General features: G+C 41.0%; 1 protein-coding gene and 1 pseudogene across 3 annotated transcripts in view; one reads left to right on the top strand and one right to left on the bottom strand.

Annotated features, from left to right (window-relative positions):
- The window catches only part of SYNE2 (spectrin repeat containing nuclear envelope protein 2), a 380,145-nt gene that overhangs the window by 295,894 nt on the left and 63,884 nt on the right, over nt 1-20,367 (top strand). For both annotated transcript variants that reach the window (XM_023232104.2, XM_023232093.3), the window contains exons 84-89: nt 1,462-1,617; nt 8,419-8,571; nt 15,110-15,280; nt 15,794-15,924; nt 18,523-18,727; nt 19,866-20,045. In XM_023232104.2, the coding sequence (XP_023087872.2) occupies nt 1,462-1,617; nt 8,419-8,571; nt 15,110-15,280; nt 15,794-15,924; nt 18,523-18,727; nt 19,866-20,045 (996 nt within the window). The remainder of the gene's footprint in view (nt 1-1,461; nt 1,618-8,418; nt 8,572-15,109; nt 15,281-15,793; nt 15,925-18,522; nt 18,728-19,865; nt 20,046-20,367) is intronic.
- LOC111555773 lies at nt 1,783-2,242 on the bottom strand (annotated as a pseudogene). The gene has a single exon (XR_002735642.1). The product of XR_002735642.1 is annotated as an ATP synthase subunit f, mitochondrial pseudogene (transcript).

The following is a 20,367-nucleotide window of genomic DNA, read 5'->3' as shown; positions in this document are numbered from 1 at the left end:
ACAAAACTCAAAGCTGTCACGTTCATACATTGCTGATAATGGCTTAAGTACTCTCTTGGACAGCATTTGGAAAATTTAAAAAACCGTAATAATAATCTTATCACTTAACCAAGCAAGTCACCTCTTACACATTTAAGTAGATAGTCCTTCAGAAAAGAAAAAGATGCGCAGAGTGTTCAGTTCAGCATCGTTTACAGCGGTGAAAAGGTACCATGCTTTAATTCACACTGTCAGGGAATAATTAATCAAATTATACTGTATTAATTTGATGAAACATTAGGGCAGCCTTTTTTTATTTTTATTTTTTGAGACGGATTCTCGCCCTGTTGCCCAGGCTGGAGTGCAGTCGTGCGATCTCAGCTCACTGCAACCTCCACCTCCCAGATTCATGCAATAGTCTCAGGCCTCCCAAATAGCTGATATTACAGGTGCCCGCCAATACGCCCAGCTAATCTTTGTATTTTTAGTAGAGTCGGGGTTTCACCATGTTGGTCAGGCTGGTCTCGAACTCCTGACCTCAAGTAACACACCCACCTCGGCCTCCCAAAGTGCCGGGATTACAGGCATGAGCCACCATGCCTGGCTGGGCAGCCTTTTAAAATTACGTCATGACAGGCCAGGCGCAGTGGCTTATGCCTGTAATCCCAGCACTTTGGGAGGCCGAGGCAGGCAGATCATGAGATCAGGAGTTCAAGACCAGCCTGACCAACATGGTGAAACCCCGTCTCTACTAAAAATACAAAAATTAGCTGGGCATGGCAGCATGTGCCTGTAACCCCAGCTACTTGGGAGGCTGAGACAGGAGAATCGCTTGAACCTGGAAGGCGGAGGTTGCAGTGAGCCAAAATTGCGCCATTGCACTCCAGCCCGGGTGACAGAGTAAGACTCCGTCTAAAAAAAAAAAAAAAAAAAAAAAATTATGTCATGACACAGTACTTATAAGGTATTATAAAAAAGAATATTAAAATGTACGTATATTATAATTATGACCTAATAAAAAAATTATTATGAATGAGAAGAATCACAGACATTAAAGATAATGATTATTTTATTGAATTGATAAATTATTTATTATTGATATTGGTAGAAATTTTTAAGAACTCTAATGCAGAAAGTCTGAAGAAAGAAATTTTTCTTACACTTTGCATATATTAATAGATGACTCAATGAAAAATATCGAATGTTGGGAACATTTTATTTTGTTCACATCTGAAACTCACAACAGCTACCTTTCTCAGCAGATTAGTTTTCACCTGAAATATGATATTTTTTTTCTAAGAGGAGCTTTAATTCTGTTTTCTGATTTATGAATCTTTATTTCAAAAATTATCAGCATCTTATTACATGAAATATTAGAAATTTGAGAAGAAACAAAATTGTTTTTTAAAAAATGACATCATGGCATTTACCTTTTAAAAATACATTTTAACATTTTTTGTAATTGTTAAATTCATCACTTAGATACAACATTTAGAACAACTTCTGGAAAGTATCACTGAGAGTGAAAATAAAATACAGATTTTGAACAACTGGATGGAAGCACAAGAAGAGAGACTGAAAACTTTACAAAAACCTGAAAGTGTGATCTCAGTGCAGAAGCTGCTCCTGGACTGTCAGGTGAGGAAGGGAACAGTGTCCCAATGTCCCGCCCAACCCTTGAACTGGGGCGACTCGGTCACCTCTCTTGCCCCAAGGATAAGTTGCTGTAGTTTATGGAGACTCTCTTCCAGCTCCCCTCTATTTACTTATTTTCTTTTTTTTTTTTTTTTTTTTTTTTTTTTCACCAGTCATCTTTTATTTGGAGGTTAATTCCCATTAGGACATGAAAGGATTCAGCAACGATCGAGATTGTGTTCCTCACGGAGGGGCTCAGGCCAAGGTCATGGGGTTGGGGGGTGGTGCAGAGCGTGTCCTCTTCAGTGGTATTTGCGGTGCCGCTCGTGCTTGAGATGCTTGTAGGAAATGCAGTAGTTGAAGAGCACGTAGCATGCCAGCACCATGGTAATCCCCGAGATGCTCCATTTCCTCACGTTAATGTACTTGTTGTAGTACCGGTAGTAACCTCTTTGAAATGCTCCGAGAATGCCACTAGGGCTGAAGTCCCGCATCAAGATCCAGCTTGGCAGCTCCCCCAGTTTGACCTCTAGAAGTTTCTTGTCCTTCACTGGTACGACTGACGCCATCTTGGAGTCCTGGTGTCCGCTGTGCCTGGCCGCGCTAGAGCTGCGGGATAGGAAATGCACGCTCCCTATTTACTTATTTTCTTATGTCAATTAGATAATGACCCATGGGTTTTACGAAATTGCGAAGTGCCATTTTTTCTGATAAGCAGAAGAATGTATTTTCACGGTTACAGTATTGTTCTCCTAAGAGTTTTGAGTAGTACTCTTGGGGAAAAATGCTCAAAGGGAATTTTGATTTAAATGCTTTCCAATTTTCCATCTGTTTAATCATTTTGCCCAGTGTTCACAAAATTACTCTAAAGGTTTCATTATTTTTAGCATTTCATTCTGTGTTTTCTCAGAGGAAAATGATTTTCTTCTACCTATCATGCATTGTGTTTTAAAAAGTTCACTTGTCCCTTGGAACCTCTGTCTGAATCACACTGGGCTTGAGGGTGTTGTCCATTGTTCAGCTGTGCTTTGCCACATCACTCAGTCTTTACACATTGATCTTGCTTTAGCACTGCCTTTATGACTGCTGCCCATTCAAAGCACCTCTGCCATCGCCATCATGGCAGGCAGCACACGCTGTGCTGTTTCTGCACTTCCTGTTTGACGGCCTTTCAATAGTCACTGTCAGGACTGGAAAGTCTGGCCGGACCGCATTTCTACTGAGGAGGTTAGGAGATAGCACTGGATGTAAATGTGAGCAGCAGCACCACCGTAAGAGGCCTTTTCACATGCTCATACCCTGTTCCCACCTCCCCATGAGCCGTCTCCACTTTAGCCTTCTGACAGCCACCTTGGAGTCAGTGTGCTTCCTTACTGGAAGCCTACATTCCGCAGCCTGATGCTGGACTGTCCCCTAGCAGGTGGTTCTTTCCAGAGCCCAGAAGGTGTTTTCATGCGTGTCGCTACCTCCGGTTCTCATTAGGTGCTCTCGACTTACTCCTTGCTATCTGGCCAGTCTGTCTCAATCAGGCTGGCTTCCTTCAGACCACCCTCAGTGCAGGCCTGTCTCATGCAGCTGCTTCCAGCCCACTTGCCAGCCTCCCCCCTCATTTCTTTCTGATTCATTCTCCACATTGCTGCAGAGGGATATTTTTGAAATGCAACGGGTCACAGCAATCTCCATTTGAAAATCCTCCAGTGGCTCCAGATTGACCCCAGAATGAAGTTCACATGTTTTAGAATGACATTCTGGTCCCTCACCTACAAAGAGTTGCAAATATACCTAAGTCAAGCGAGTCTTACACAGTTGGTTCTCTTTTCGATAGATAATTGTAGCCACTGAACAAGGTTGAAATGGATTAAGTTTAGCTATTCTTCCCACAACCTCACTACCAAGTTGTAATAAAACAAATTCCAGACACAATGCCACCATCTATGGAAATGTAGATTAGCAAGCAAGCTCTAAAAATAGTTTATATAAGTTCAGCAAAGCCTCTCTGTCCTCTTTAGAGCACCAACCACCGCTTTGCATGAAAGACAGACATGGTAATATTCCAGAAGCAAGCGTCCCTTATTTCTATGGCCAACATTAGGCAACCAGAATCCTTGGAGTTTAAACTGGATACAAAAACCACATAAGGACTTACCTTAGGGATTATTGCACCGGGTGAAGGCAACAGGCTATGCCCATTTCTTATAGCCTGTTCAAGTAGGGGTGGAAATTGTATCTACAGTAGTTTAGCCAATCCATGGATCTTGAGTACATGAAATTTACCAGTGAGAACTCATTTCTCATATTCATTATGTTATTTAATAAGCCATTAAGGCTGGGTGCAGTGGCTCACGTCTATAATCCCAGCCCTCTGGAAGGCCGAGGTGGGAGAATTGCTTGAGCCCAGGAGTTCGAGACCAGCCTGGGCAAGATGGTGAGACCTTGAATCTACAAAAAATTATTTAAAAATTAGCTGAGCATGGTGGTGCATGCCTGTAGTCCCAGCTACTCAAGAAACTAAGGGAAGAGTATCCTTTGAGCCCAGGAATTCAAGGTGACAGTGAGCTATGATCATGCCACTGCAGTTCGACCTAGGTGTCAAAGCAAGACCCCATCTCTAATAATAATAATAATCCATTAATTTTACCAATAGAAAACCATTTCTAACATTCGCTCTGCTCATTAGAAAAATGACTAGTGTTGATTGAGACAAGGAACTTTAAAAGAAATGTACAGACGTGCCTGGCCAGCATCATCCCTTGTCAGTCCCCATTTGCCTCTGTGCCATTACATTTGCAGCTGATTGCAGAATTATTTCTACCTCCCTCCCCTCGCCCCCACCATCCACACACAGGTTCTCCTCTGCTTTTTTCAGAACTCAGTCGAAGCACCCTGACCCTCTCCCTCACCACATGCCCACTAACTGCCTTCCTACCAACTCCCACATTTCCATTAGCTCATTTCTTCCTATTTTAAAATTTTATGCTGCTTCTTGGATGCCTCTTTGTAAAAGGCCATAAACAAGGCAGAGATGGAAGCAAATAAATAAAACAGGCTTCCTTAGCACCCCACGTAGCATCATGTGTCAGAGACTGTGTTGGACTCATCTGTCCACGGGTCTATCCTCTCCCAGACTGTGGGTTTCTCAAGGCAGGCTGGCACATTAGCAGGCCCGTTATACCTGTCACTGCCTGTGAAATTCATAGGTGCTTAATAGTTGCCTGAGTATATCTATTAGTAGACCTAAAAGGCTACTTTTCTATAAATACTAATTTCTCTCTCTCTTTTTTTTTTTTCACTATTCTTTGCATATAATAACTAAAATGAGACCAGGTGCAGCTGCTCACACTTGTAATCCTAGCATTTGGGAGGCTAAGGCAGAAGAATCACTTGAGGCCAGGAGTTCAAAACCAGCCAGGGCAACACAACAAGACCCAGTCTCTAAAAAAAAAAAAAAAGTTATTTGGGCATAGTGTTGCACACCTGTAATCCTAGCTACTTGGGAGCCTGAGGCAGGAGGATCACTTGAGCCCAGGAGTTCAGGGTTTGAGCAGTAAGCCATGATCACGCCACTGTACTCCAGCCTGGGTAAGACCCCATCTCTAAAAAAACAAAACAAAAAGAACTGAAAAAAAGGAAAAGAAAATGATGAAAATGATTGATGTATACTTTAATGACTTCTCCCAGGGTAGAATGCTTCAGTTCAGGTAAGCTTCCTAAAGTGGCTTTACTGTAGAAAACTTAAGGATTGGAGTTGATGAAACATGAAGACATTAGGGTTTGAAATATTCTGAAGGGCTTCTAAAAGTCGTTGGTGACTGGAAAAAGGCCACGTTTGACGTATTATAATTATTATCAAGGAAAATTGTGTAGTTGACTAGAGTGGGGAGGTTTGAGATGAGGTTGTTAATCCCTCAAGTTTGATGCCTCTATATATAAGCAAGCACAGCTTCTTAAAGAACTGTGTTCATGGTAAAGTCAGAGGAATTTAGATATTTTAAAAATATTTAACTCTGGTTCTCACAGAATAGAAAACCCGGACTTGCAAATTCTAGTCAGTCTCCATAATTAGCAAAAGATTGTTTTTAATTCCACCCTGATTTATATGTAGCAAATTAGAATTTAAAGTCAGACATTAATTTGCCGGTGAAGTGGGAGTTGGGAAACTCGAAGGGTACTGTTAGGCCTCAGTGAAGCAAGGTCAGATGACAGGACTGCTGGGCCAAATCCGTATTATTCTGCAGAGCAAAAGAAACAAGCGACCCCACCATGTGTGGGTGTTCGTGTGCTGCTATTGCCGTGGCCTTTTTTTTTTTTTTTTTTTTTTTGATACAGGATCTCACTCTGTCACCCAGGCTGGAGTGCAGTGGTGCAGTCATAACTCACTGTAGCCTTGTGCTCCTAGGCTTAAGAGATCCTCCCACGCTGGGTGCGGTGGCTCAACGCCTGTAATCCCAGGACTTTGGGAGGCCGAAGCAGGCGGATCACTTGAAGTCAGGAGTTCGAGACCAGCCTGGCCAATATGATAACCCCATCTCTACTAAAAATACAAAAATTAGCTGAGCATGGTGGCACATGCCTGTAGCCTCAGCTACTTGGGAGACTGAGGCAGGAAAATGGCTTGAATCCCGGAGGTGGAGTTTTCAGTGAGCCAAGATCACCCCCACTCCAGTCTGGGTGACAGAGCAAAAAAAAAGGATCCTCCCGCCTCAGCCTCTCAAGTAGCGGGGACTACAGGCACCTGCCACCACACCCAGCTAATTTTTGTATTTTTTTTATAAAGACGGAGTTTTGTCATGTTTCCCAGGCTGCTCTCAAACTCCTGGGCTCAAGTGATCTGCCTGCCTTGGCCTCCCAAAGTGCTGGGTGGGATTACAGGCATGAGCCACCATGCCCAGCGTGGCTATTGTTTATGCTGCCATTTTTGAAGTGTATGTGTGTGTGTGTGTGTTGTTATTTCCTTTTGTCTGCTATGTAGTCATTTCTCATCAGTTTCCTTTAAATTATCGGGGAATTATGACAGCTTATTAGTAAATAAGTGTTTTTAGAAATCTCTAATCAGTCGAGCCTTTAGGGGAGACTGTTTTATAAATTGAAAGAAGGAAAGTGATTGAATATTCTTAAAGTGTTTTCAGTTATAACTTTGCAGATGAAAAAAGTTAGATTTAAACCTATGATAAAAGAAACATGCTAATAAATAAGGCTGTCAGGGTGTGAGGGAGCAAGTTAGGGTGGCAGAGATGGACAGAGGTAGCAGCTGACTGAATCTCGTTGGCAAAGGCTATTTCAGAGAAGCCGTTTTGTTTCCTGGGTGCCTTTGTAACCAGTCCAGAAGAAGAATATTTCATAAATTCACCCACATGTTAGTATGGGTGGATTGTTATGACAGTGAGAGGTTTTCTGTTAATATGCTATATATTCATGTGGTTCTAAATTCTAAAAGCATAGGGGGTCATACAGTGGAAGATTCCTCCAGCTCCGTTCTCTCGTCCATTCTTACTCCCAACCCTAGCCTAGTTTCTTATGGAACAGATTTTTTTCCCCTTTTTCTACTTTCCAGTCCAGAAGATCCCTGACATTCATTGATTTAGAGTTTGTGATTTCCACATTCCAAGAGTGACCTGAGGGCTCCTCACATGTGGTAATCTGGCAGTTTTGCTGGATTGGATTTCAGTGCTCCGCTGTGAGGCTAGCACGAGGGAGGTCGTCCCTCACCAGGGTACAAACCCAGCCACCTGCTCAGCTACCGCATGCCAATGAGGCACTCATGTTTCTCTTTCCTTATGGACCGTGCAGTGATTCTTACAAAGGATTAAAAAAGAAAAAAAAGCTGGGATGATCCTTATCCTAAGCAATTTTCAAGAGAGAAATAGAACATGAGCGAAGGGTCGTTAACTTGAGGCCATGCATTCAGAACACATGCATCTGGATGGAAATGTAATGCTAAAGAAAGTATGCAGAAGCGTGTCCCAAATTTGTGAACTGGGAGACTTGAGGGAAATTCAAAATGAATCCCTCTGAATGCTAAAGATCTCTTGTGTTTTCCAGTGGTTTTGTAATGAGCATGTAATGCTTTATAAAAGTTTAAACTTTTTCCAAGTTGGATTTCAACTGCAATCCTGAGAAGGACAAATAAGCAGCTCCTGCCGTCCTTCCTCTAAGTAGGATGGCAGCGTTGCTGCTGGCCTCATTCATCTCTGTTTTCAGACCGCTGGCTCCATGGTGTCCTTTGTAGTAGAGGGATCCTGTAGGTTTTTAAAAATGTGTCTATAAAGAGTAGACCAGGTCAAGGTGCCTCTTATGAGTGAATTTAAACTAAGAGGTAGAAAATGATTAAAGTTATTACTGAACTACCAACAGTTATATCATCTGTCATTTATATGATGCTACATGGTTTAAAGGCACCTTCCTGCTTGTGATTTTATTTGAGTTCTCAGCTTGGCCTTGGCACACACGGTGTGGGGTATCATCACTTTTTCCAAATGAAAAAATGGAGACGCATAGGTTTGATGACTTATGCCTGGTCAAACAGCCAGTGCAGGGCAGACGTGGAATGGGGACCAGATCTCAGACCAGCATCCTTTCTGCTCTGCCATGATGGTTCAGACGTGTTGCCTAGATTCTCCTAAAATACAGACTTGTGTCATGTGTAATTGAACTAAGAGTATTATGATTTAAGTGTCTTTGATGTAATGCTATTTAATTATATAATCTAATGGCATTTTTATTTGGAAAGAGTGAACGCGTCTCTGACACCTTATTATTTGTTTTCTAATATTGTGCATTGAAAACCTTTTCCTGTTACCCTTCCAGGATACAGAAAATCAACTTGCAATTAAATCCAAAGCACTGGATGAGTTGAAACAAAGTTATCTGACTTTGGAGAGTGGGGCAATGCCATTGTTAGAAGATACAGCATCCCGAATTGATGGGTTATTTCAAAAGAGAAGCAGTGTTCTCATTCAGGTACTAGAATTCATTTGAAATGTGCTATTTCTCTTCACTTTTTTTTTTTTTTTTTTGAGACAGAGTCTCGCTCTGTTGCCCAGGCTGAAGTGCAGTGGCCGGATCTCAGCTCACTGCAAACTCCGCCTCCCGAGTTTACGCCATTCTCCTGCCTCAGCCTCCCGAGTAGCTGGGACTATAGGCACCTGCCACCTCGCCCAGCTAGTTTTGTTGTATTTTTTAGTAGAGACAGGGTTTCACCATGTTAGGCGGGATGGTCTTGATTTCCTGACCTCGTGATCCACCCGTCTCGGCCTCCCAAAGTGCTGGGATTACAGGCTTGAGCCACTGCGCCCGGCCACATATTCTTCTTTTATTTTATTTGTTGTTGTTTTCATCCTTTACTCGTGGAGACTCTATACCAAACACTGAAAAGTTGCTGAGAAAAATAATTGAAGTAAGTTAGAGAGAAGCATTACAAGTCCCATTTTATGCACTGAATAATTAGAGGTAAGGCCACCAATTCCGACGTCATTGACAGGCTGCAAATCCACTTAGTTATCTTTATTTTGTCTAATGTACTCACACAGACATAAATATCTCCATACCCCAAACCCAACAGAGTATATGGCATTGTTTCCTGGCAAGATATACAGAAACAGTGATGAACCAGTGTCTCTATGTACAGGGAGATGCCTCAGGGAGGAAGTGATCCTGTATCATGTAGCCTCTATGAGCTAGGAGCATAGTCAGCTCCAGGAGGACTCTAAAGGTTGAAAGAAACACTGCATGGTGTTGAAGAGGGAGTATAAAGGAAGAAAGCGGGCAAGACATCTAATAATCTTACAAAAGTCATGTCAGTGTCAGCATTTTACCCCTTCCAGGAGGAGAGCACCAAAAGAGAGCAAACTCAGGCATCTCTAGACATTGCACCCTTGACATTTTCCCACAACAGAGGAAGAGAACTAAAAATGCTAATCAATTATACCAATGAATTGGTATAATCTATCAATGATATAATCTATACCATCAATTATAGATGTGTCCATGTTTCCTAGAGAACCTTCACTGTGGGTTGTCACCTACTAAAATCTACTTTCAACCATTTGTACCAAGAGGTAATAGGGAATAACCTGCACGAAATCCATAGGCAACACTCAGCCTCATTCCTCAGTCCCCATTTCCCCAGGAATCTAGCAGAAAAATAGGGATGAGCTCATTCAGTCATTTGTTAAGCATACATTGTGTGAGGTACTTTGCTCACTGCCAGGGTTACAAAGATAAACAAGAAAATAAATGAATCCTACCCTCAAAGAGCTCATAGGCTAGTGGAAGAAACACACGTGAACAGATAATTACAATATAATAAAAATATAAAGAGAAAATTAAATGAGATAATGCATGTGAAAACATGCAGATAGTACTGTCATAAGGATAGACATATATATACTTGGAATGGAATTGAGAGTCCGGAAGTAAGCCCTCACATTTATAGTCAATTGATTTTCAACAAGGATTCTAAGACAATTTAATGAGGGAAAACATTTCCTTGAAAAATGGTGCTGGTACACCATATATCCACATGTAAAATAATGAAGTTAGACCTCTACATTCATACAATATACAAAAATTAACTCAAAATAGATCAAAGGCATAAATGCAGGCCAGACATGGTGGTTCGTGCCTGTAATCCCAACACTTTGGGAGACTGAGGTGGGGGATCATTTGAGGCAAGGAGTTCAAGACTAGCCTGGGCAACATAGCAAGACTCCCATTTGTATTGAAAAAAAAAAAAAAGACATAAGTATTAGAGCTAAAAGTATAAAACTGTTAGAAGAAAACATAGGTGTAAATCTTCATGACTTCGTGGATTAGGCAGGGGTTTCCTAGATACGACACCAAACTCATAAGCCATCAAAGAAAAAAATAGATAAATTGGACTTCATCAAAACTAAATACTTTGATGTTTTAAAGCATAGCATCAAAAAAGTAAAAAAGGCAAACCACAGATTGGGAAAAAAGTATTTATAAATCATATATTTGATAAGGGACTTAAACCTAGAATATATGAAGATTTATCACAACTTGATAATGAAAGGAAAAATGACCAAATGAAAAAATTGGATACAAGCCAGGCTCAGTAGCTCAGGCCTGTAATCCCAGCACTGTGGGAGGCCGAGGTGGGCGGATTGCTTGAACTCAGCAGTTTAAGACCAGCCTGACCAACATGGCAAAACCCTGTCTCTACCAAAAATAGAAAAAATTAGCTAGGTGTGGTGGTGAGTGCCTGTAGTGCCAGCTACTTAGGAGGCTGAGGCAGGAGGATCACCTGTGCCTGGGAGGCAGAAAGAGCAATGAGGCTAGAACACACCACTGCACTCTAGCCTGGGCAACACAGGGAGACCCTGTCTCCAAAAAAAAAAAAAAAAAAAAAAAAAGACAAATGATCTAAATAGACATTTCTGTAAAGAAGATAATACAAATGGCCAAAAAGCACATTGAAAAGATGTTCAGTGTCATTAACCATCAATGAAATGAAAATCAACGCCACAAAGAAATACCACTTCCCACCCACTAGGATAGCTATAACAAAAAGACAGATAGTAAGAAGTGTTGATGTGGATGTGGAGACATTGTAACCCTCACAAACTGCTGGCAGGGTTCCATGGAGTTGGAAAAGAGTCTGGCAGTTCCTCAAATGGTTAAAGGTAAAGTTACCATGCAACTTAGCAATTCCACTCCTCCATAGATAGCCCAAGATAAATGAAAACATATCCACACCAAAAACTTATACGTGAATGTTCATAGCATGAGTCATGATAGCCAGAAAGTGTAAACAACCCAAATGTCCATCTATTAATTAATAGATAAAGAAAATGTGGTCTATCCATACAAAAGGAATGAAGTAGTACTGATACATACTACAACACTGATGATCTTGGAAACATTATGGTAAGTGAAAGAAGCCAGTCACAAAAGGTCACATATTGTTTGATTCTGTTTACATGGAATATCCAGAATGGACAAATCTAAAAAGACAGAAGGCAGATTAGTGGCTGGGGGAGAATGAGGAGTGACTGCTAACAGGTATGCAGTTTCTTTTCAGTCATGAAAGTGTTCTGAAATTGATTGTGGAGATTACACATTTTAAATAGATGAATTGTATGGTACATGAATTATATCTCAATAAAGTAAAAAAAAAAAAAAAAATGCAGAAGGCGTGAGGCACAGATCATCCATCTATAAGCTGTCAAGAGTCAATGTAGGCCTGGCCCAGTGGCTAACACCTGTAATCTCAGCACTTTGGGAGGCCAAGGTAGGAGGATCACTTGAGACCAGGAGTTCAGGAACAGCCTGTGCAACAGAGTAAGACCCCGTCTCTACAAAAGTAAGTAAAGTTAGCCGGGTGTGGTGGTATGCACCTGTAATCCCAGCTATTCGCGAGTCCGAGATGGGATTACTTGAGCCCAGGGGTAAACGAGTCAATATAGCCTAGTGTTTAAGAGCAAGGGCTTTGCAGTTTCTGCCTAAATAAGGATCCTGGCGGCACCATTTTTGATCTGGATCTTCAGTAAGGTTACTTAACATCTCAGCCTCGATTTTCTGGTCTGTAAAATGGGGATAACACCTACTCATTTATTTCTATCTTAATACTGATACCTATGCAGTGCTCAATAAATGCTGCCCTACTGATTACCCCAGTTTGAACATTTTGAAAATACTCCTCCTGCTTGTTTTTAGTGTAGTGAATGATGAAAGAAAATTACTTGATGATTTTCTTACCCTTTCCCTCAAATCATGTGTACTATGTCTTTTCCATGAAGCTTTATTATAAGGCCCGAAGGCCTTCAAGGTGCCAGAAGTTCCACCACCTTTATTTGTGGAAGCTGCAAAGGCCTCGTGCAACAGGAGCCATGGCAGTTCTTGTGTTGATATGTACCTGTGGGCCCTGGGATGATGCGGTACTTTGTGCTAGAATTATCCCTGCCACCCAGATAGATCTGAGATCGTTTCTGGCAAAAAATGTACATCGATGAGGAATTCTTTCCTTGCCTTTCCTCTTTATTTTCTTTTTTCTTTCTTTCTTTTTTTTTTTCTGGAGACAGAGTTTCGCTCTTGTTGCCCAGGCTGGAGGGCAGTAGCACGATCTCAGCTCACTGCAACTTCCACCACCCAGGTGCAAAAGATTCTCCTGCCTCAGCCTCCCGAGTAGCTGGGATTACAAGTGTGTGCCAGCACGCCTGGCTAATTTTTGTATTATTAGTAGAGACAGGGTTTCACCATGTTGGCCAGGCTGGGCTTGAACTCCTGACCTCAGGTGATCCACCCACCTCGGCCTCCCAAAGTGCTGGGATTACAGGTGTGAGCCACCACACCTGGCCTTCTTCTTTATTTTCTTAACTAAATAACTTGGTTTCTTTTTCTGAGCCATCCTGCCCTTATAAAGACATTTGGCCCGCATAGTTGCCAACATGAAACTCAAATTTTAGCATCCGCTTTTGTTTTTATCCAGCCCTGTTTGAGCCAGAGATTGAGGAGCCTCCCTGTCACCGTGGATGTGCCAGTTTTCCCTGTAGTTGTAAGCAGAAAACAGGGTGTGAGTGCAGAGCCGTGCGATTGTACCCAAAGTTCACATGACACTACCCGTAAAGATGGCCTGTTGAGGCCGGGCGTGGTGGCTCAAGCCTGTAATCCCAGCACTTTGGGAGGCCGAGACGGGCGGATCACAAGGTCAGGAGATCGAGACCATCCTGGCTAATACGGTGAAACCCCGTCTCTACTAAAAAATACAAAAAACTAGCCGGGCGACGAGGCGGGCGCCTGTAGTCCCAGCTACTTGGGAGGCTGAGCCAGGAGAATGGCGTAAACCTGGGAGGCGGAGCTTGCAGTGAACTGAGATCCGGCCACTGCACTCCAGCCTGGGCGACAGAGCGAGACTCCGTCTCAAAAAAAAAAAAAAAGATGGCCTGTTGAGCCACTATAGTGATCACATTCCATTTCAGCCCGGATCCTTATTACAAATTGAGATATAATTCACATACCATAAAATTCACCTTCTAAGGTACAGTTCAGTGGTGGTTAGTATATGCACAGAGATATGCAGCCATCACCACTATCTCATTACAGAACATTTTCATTACCTCAAAAAGAAACCTCCATACCCATTGGCAGTCACTCCCCACTTTTCCCCTTCTCCAGTCCCTGGCAGCCACTAGTCTACCTTCATATGGATTTACCTATTCTGGACATTTTATATAAATAGAATCATATGCTACATAGCCTTTTGGATCTGGCTTCGTTCACTAAGCATAATGTTTTCAAGATCATCAGTGTTGTAGTACTTATAGTACTTCATTTCTTTTTATGGCTAATTTTCCATTGTATGGATATACCAGATTTAGTTTATCTCCTCATCAGTTGAAGAACATATGGGTTGTTTCCATTTTTAGGCTCTCATGAGTCATGCTGCTATGAACATTTGTATCAGGTTTTTATGTGAACATATGCTTTTAATTCTCTTGTGTGTATATCTAAGAGTACAATTGTTAGGTCATATGGCAACTCTATGTAATTTTTTGAGGAACTATCTAGCTGTTTTCCACAGTGACTATACCATTTTACATTCCCACCAACAGTGTATAAGGATTCCAGTTTTTCCACATCGTCACCAACACATTATTATCTGACTTTTTGATTATGGCCATCAAAGTGGATGTGAAATAATATTGTGGTTTTGATTTAGGTTTCCCTAATGACTGTGGATGTTGAGTATCTTTTCATGTGTTTATTGACCATTTGTATATGTTCTTTGGAGAAATGTTTAGTCACATCCTTTGCCCAATTTTTTGTTGGTTTATCTGTCTTTTTATCATTGAGTTGTAAGTTTTCTTTACATATTCTTTATTGTATCTGAGATCATTTTCTATATGCAACAAAATGCTTGGACTTTTTTCATCGTTATCAGAACATAGCAGTGGACAAAATACACCCACCATTGCATTGCCTCCTGCTTTGGCACTTGCCTATTGTTTGGGTAGAGCATATTCCTCTCCAATTGGTGCTTGCTGTATAGTAATAATCAGACTTAAGTGCCAGGTACCATCTTACAATTATAATGTTGTGCTGTTGTCAGAGCATTTTCACAGACACTATTTTATTTGTGTTTTCAGTTATTATCTCTGTTTTGTGGATGAGGAAACTGACTCTAGGGTTCAATAAGTTACGTAAGGTCAGAAAGCTAATAGAATATAACTGAACCTTGCACTCATAAATTCTAAGACTCTCCCAGTGTTCTTTCCCTGGGCTGTCTCTTCCTAGTGTGAACTCTTTCAGTGCTGATCCTTCTGATCTTTGGGCTCTTTTTCATTCACTCATTATAAAACAGCCTTCTCTGATATTTTCTTAGGCATTGACCTACCCTTTCCACCTTCAGTTAATCACTGATGATCCTTCAATACTCTCAAATTGAAATAACTAAATTAGACACAATGGTAGATTCATTGGAGAGCATGTCTTCTCAGTGATTTTCTAAATCAGTACGTTTCCACTTTTTGTCTAGGTCAATCAGCTCAAAACCTCCATGCAGTCGGTTTTACAGGAGTGGAAGATTTATGATCAACTCTATGATGAAGTGAATATGATGACAATCCGATTCTGGTACTGCATGGAACACAGCAAGCCTGTGGTGTTATCATTGGAGGCCTTGAGATGCCAGGTGGAGAACCTTCAGGTAAATTAACCAGAGCTTGGCACGGTGCATTATTGGCAGGAAATTACAAATGGGAGGAAGCACAGTAATGGGCATAACTGTGTTTGTGCCCTCCCACAGAGAAGCACAAAGCATGTTAAATAGCAGTTTCAAAAGAATAACTGGAAATTCCAAAATAAGTCACATGAGCCAAATCAGTAAAACATTGTAAAATGTTTGAATTTTGAGTTGAAAATGTCGAATCTTTATTTTCCATGTCCATATTATTTCACAATTTAAGGTTTTTTTTGCGTGGACTTTTTTTTTTTTTTAAGTAGACCTAAGTGCTAAGTACTTAATGTTGCTTAGTACTTAAAAGTTCAGCCTCAAATGAAGAATGCCTTCTCCGTTGTTTTCTTCCCATTCCTAATAGTTTATCAGAGCTGTAAGATTTGAGTGTTATTGCTACATAGTAGCAAGTGTTGAGAAGCTGCTGCCTTCTTTAGAAGTCGCCAGGCCATTCTGAAACTTAAATTTCTTGTATGTGTCTCTTAGTCTCTGCAAGATGAAGCTGAGAGCAGTGAAGGGAATTGGGAGAAACTCCAGGAGGTTATTGGCAAACTCAAAGGTCTCTGCCCCTCTGTTGCTGAAATAATCGAAGAGAAATGCCAAAATACTCATAAAAGGTATGCTTTCAGATAGAATTCGAATGATAGATATCTTCCTCTTAATGACTTGTGAAGAATGAGGGGGCATAGGGATTGTAAAGTCTTCTTCCTGCTCTGAGATGACTAAAACCTATTCTGGTCTCTTCTGCTTTGATGGATCTAGTCTATGTAAGATTCTATGTCATGAGGGCTATGACATCCCTCGTACACGTGTTTGGTATAATTAGTCTAGAAATGGCCTAATTACAACCCAGTGTACTCACTTACAGAGGGTATAGACCAAATGTCAAGTTTGATCTCGGAAACCCCAAAGTCAGAGGCGGAAACAGAACAGACAAAGGGGTGGGCCAGATGCGCAGCCTGCAGGGGATGTTCAAACATCACTGGAAACATTATAAGGTGGAAGAAAGGGAGTGTTAGAATATCTATTGGGGAGGGCCTTTGTGGGGTTGGAAGGAATTCTTTGATGAACTACTTATGGTGGGATATGAAAGCTCCCTTTAAGGAGTGTGGCCCTGGTTAATTGCAGGGCTTTTATTTTGATGAGTGGGATATAGAAGTTGGCCTCCAACCAATTGATTAGAAATAGGGATGAAGAGTTATGCTATCTTAAGTGTCCTTCCTGATTATTCCTCTGTGCAGTTTCAGCCTCTCTTGTAAATCAACTTTGAACACGTAATGAACAAGGGACACCAAATTATACACCCTGCAGTGGTGCCCTTAGCTCTTGATCCAGTCTTTATTGGAAGAGGGGGAGGAGAGAGACTAAGAGGAACATGCAAATGCATCTGACTCCACATACAATATCAGGGCTACTCTCAAAACATATGGCAGGGCAGTCTGTTGCTAAAGGAACTCAGTTACACTGCACATACACATTCATTTGTTGGCACAAGAATATGTTGGAAGGCGTGTTGAAAAACATGCATAGCAAAAAGACTGAAGAAAAGAATACCAAAATGCTGATAGTAGTTACCTCTAGATAAATGAGATGTCAGGCATATTTTAACTTCCTCATGGATTGGTAAGTAGGAAGGATAGATAGATAAGAAGAAAGAAATATCTGGAGGGATTTTGTTTGCTTTTTGACAGTGAATATATGTTGTATTTATAATTAGGGAAAATCTTATTTTAAAAGAGTTCTGATAAGATTTTTGAAATGCATAAAGTAAAGCACCTTTTATTCTTTAATCAGGTAGCAGGGTTGAGGATATTGTGGAGCAAACATTCTCATGTATTTCATGTTAGAATGTAAATATAATGCTTTCAGAAAGCAGATTGACCGTTTATTCCCATAACCTTACAAATATTTACATCTGTATATTCTTTCACTCTGTAATTCTCTCAGAAATCTAGTCTAAGACTAATATCTTGAAATACAGAAAAAAAGCCTTTTGAACAAAACTGTATCTGAGCATTATCTTAATAGCAAAAATTACAAATATCTTAACTATCCATACTAAACAGGAATTAAACTAAGGAATTTAGCAATTAAACTAAGGAAACAAAGGGGAAAACCCCACAAACCATTTCTACAGCCATTTAAAATGAAGTTTACTTATTTTCTTTTATTAATAACTTGGGGAAAATATTTTTTAAAAGTTAAATGGGCCAGGCACAGTGACTCATGCCTGTAATCCCAGCACTTTGGGAGGCCAACATGGGCAGATCACTTGAGTCCAGGAGTTCAAGACCCGCCTGGGTAACATGGTGAAACCCCATCTCTACAAAAAAAATACAAAAATTAGCCAGGCATGGTGGCATGTACCTGTAGTCCAAGCTACCTGTGGGGGCTGAGATGGGAGGATTGCTTAAGCCCAGGAGGTCAAGGCTACAGTGAGCTGAGACTGTACCACTGCACTCCAGCCTGGGCAACAGAGTAAGACCCTGTTTCAGGGGGAAAAAAAAAAAAAGTAGGAAAGAAAGACAAGATACTACAGTCTGTATATGGAATAATAAAACAATTTCCTTTATTTCCACTTCCATGTAAGGAACATTTGTGTAAACAGAAAATAATTTTTATTTGACGTAAATACAATGTTAAAGCCTGTTTAAAGATAGCATATCTCTATAAACTGGGAGCCTCTTCATGTGGAGACATTTTATCAGGCATACAGTTCAGTGTTTTCTCCATCTTTGCCAAAGAGACATTCATAGGCAAGGCACCATGGCTCACACCTATAATCCCAACACTTTGGGAGGCTGAGGCAGGAGGACTGCTTGAGGTGGGAGGATTACTTGAGCTGCAGAGTTTGAGACCATCCTGGGCAACATATCAACACCCTATCTCTACAAAAAAAAAAGTTTGAGCTCCCTTCATCACTCCCCTCCCTTAAAAATAGAGAGTGAAACATTCATAACGTCATAGGTATTTGTGGCCAATCATAAATTTTGTAGTTTTTGTGCAATATTATAAAGTCAAGTAAATAGCATAATCTGGATTTCTTTTTATATAATGGTTTTTATGATGGTGATGCCACTAATTTTAAAAACCATTTAACAGTGTCTTGTTAATGATCCATCTGCTAATAACTTACCAGTAGAGTGTGTGCATTGTACTTTTGCTACAAGGTAAAGGAGAGAATGAGGGTCATGTTATTTACATTGCACTGACAGGTGGACTCAGGTGAACCAAGCTGTTGCAGACCAGTTGCAGAAGGCCCAGAGTCTGCTCCAGCTCTGGAAGGCCTATAGCAATGCTCATGGCGAGGCTACCACAAGGCTGAAGCAGCAGGAAGCAAAGTTTCAACAGCTCGCAAACATCAGCATGTCTGGAAACAACCTGGCAGAGATCCTGCCCCCAGCCCTGCAGAACATAAAGGTGGGAACAAAGTCCATTTGGAAAACCAAGGCCAAGTCAGCCCAACAGATGTTGCCAGTAAGGGACGGCCATGACCTGGGGACCAGACAGACCACAGGGACAGAGAAGTCAGTCAGGACAGATGCTGTGAGCAGGCCATGTAGGACACAGGCAAGGCTGGGAGGACCAGGTGGTAGCTCAGAGGTGACGTCCCGGCAGCAAATAGCTGGATAAGGGGTACCCGATATCACCTCGTTCCATGTCTGCGCTCTCTCTAGTGTTAAATCTCTAAGGCAAAAGCTTCATATGAAGTCTGAAGTAAAAGCAAGTGTCTCAACTGAGTGTGACCCTGAAAGAATAATACATGTTGTATCTCTTGTTTTAGCAATAATCATGGACTTGGTGCCATGTTGCTAGGCCTTTACTGTGGGTATAGTAAATTTCAGACTATATTAAAAGCTTGCATAATTTCCTCTATGGTGTTTTTTCTATTACTGTTAATGAATGCTCAGAAAGTTAATACTATTTAGTTCTGAACTGGGTGACCTGATGCATTTTGTATCTTCTGCTACTATAGGTCAAATCAAAAAGTGGCAGCCAATTTAATTAGGTGGGAATCCAACAGATACACTCTGTACGTCTGATTAACTTCTACCCGAGCTGATATTTAAAAATTAAAAAAAAAAAACAAATTGTATATACACAGTATTTCCAGAATAGCCTTAAAATCAGCCTAATTAATAAAATTCTATAGTTTTTGCATGTGAATCCATTTATATCGGAAAGTCTAAGGTAGGAGTCAGAGTTGCATTGATTCTTGAAACATGATGAAAGCAGATACCTAAATTGTTTGACAACTGAAATATAAAGCACATGAGTACCCAGGTTGTCTCCAGTTTCTGTGTGCTAGAAGCCTCAACTCTATTAGTCAGTGGTCACTTTTAGTTTTGAACTGACAAATTTCAGAAAAGTGCCAGTAATGTACATCATTTCAAGAAAGCCCAGCCTTTTCAGCTATTTAAAATAAATAATAATAACAAAAGGTCATGCCTACATTTTCAGGGCAAATATTTTCCTAGATTTTGGTGGAGCAGCAGCGGATAGGAAATTGTGGTTTGAAAGGAGGAAGAGGTGTTTGTGATCGCTTTTTCTTCTGCAGGAGCTGCAGCATGATGTGCGGAAGACAAAAGAAGCCTTTCTCCAAAATTCCAGCGTCCTGGATCGGCTCCCACAACCCGCGGAGTCCAGCACCCACATGCTCCTCCCGGGTCCGCTGCACTCCCTCCAAAGGGCTGCTTATTTGGAAAAGATGCTGCTTGTGAAAGCAAATGAATTTGAGGTTCATCTTTTCTTTTCATTCAAGTTTTAGTCTTGGACATTTGCATTCCATCCTCAATCCCTTGTACCTTTTGAAGCAATAGCGCTTTACGGGCTGCTCCCAAACATATACGGTTCTAGCTTCAATCACATGGGCAGATCGTAAGCAACCATTTCTTCATTATTGAAGATGTTAATTCTAGAAGTCATATATGTATTATATTGCATACACTGTTCAGATCTCACAGTTATTTGGATTTCTGAGTCAAGTAATTTGAGTCATAGAAGTGACTGCTTAAAGCATGAAGATTTGTCATATCTTCATTCATTTTTTTTTTTTTTTT

This window comes from Piliocolobus tephrosceles, chromosome 6, assembly GCF_002776525.5.
Source record: "Piliocolobus tephrosceles isolate RC106 chromosome 6, ASM277652v3, whole genome shotgun sequence".
NCBI lineage: Eukaryota > Metazoa > Chordata > Mammalia > Primates > Cercopithecidae > Piliocolobus > Piliocolobus tephrosceles.
Note: the sequence above shows the minus strand (reverse complement) of the source record. Positions and strands in the feature narration are given on the sequence as shown.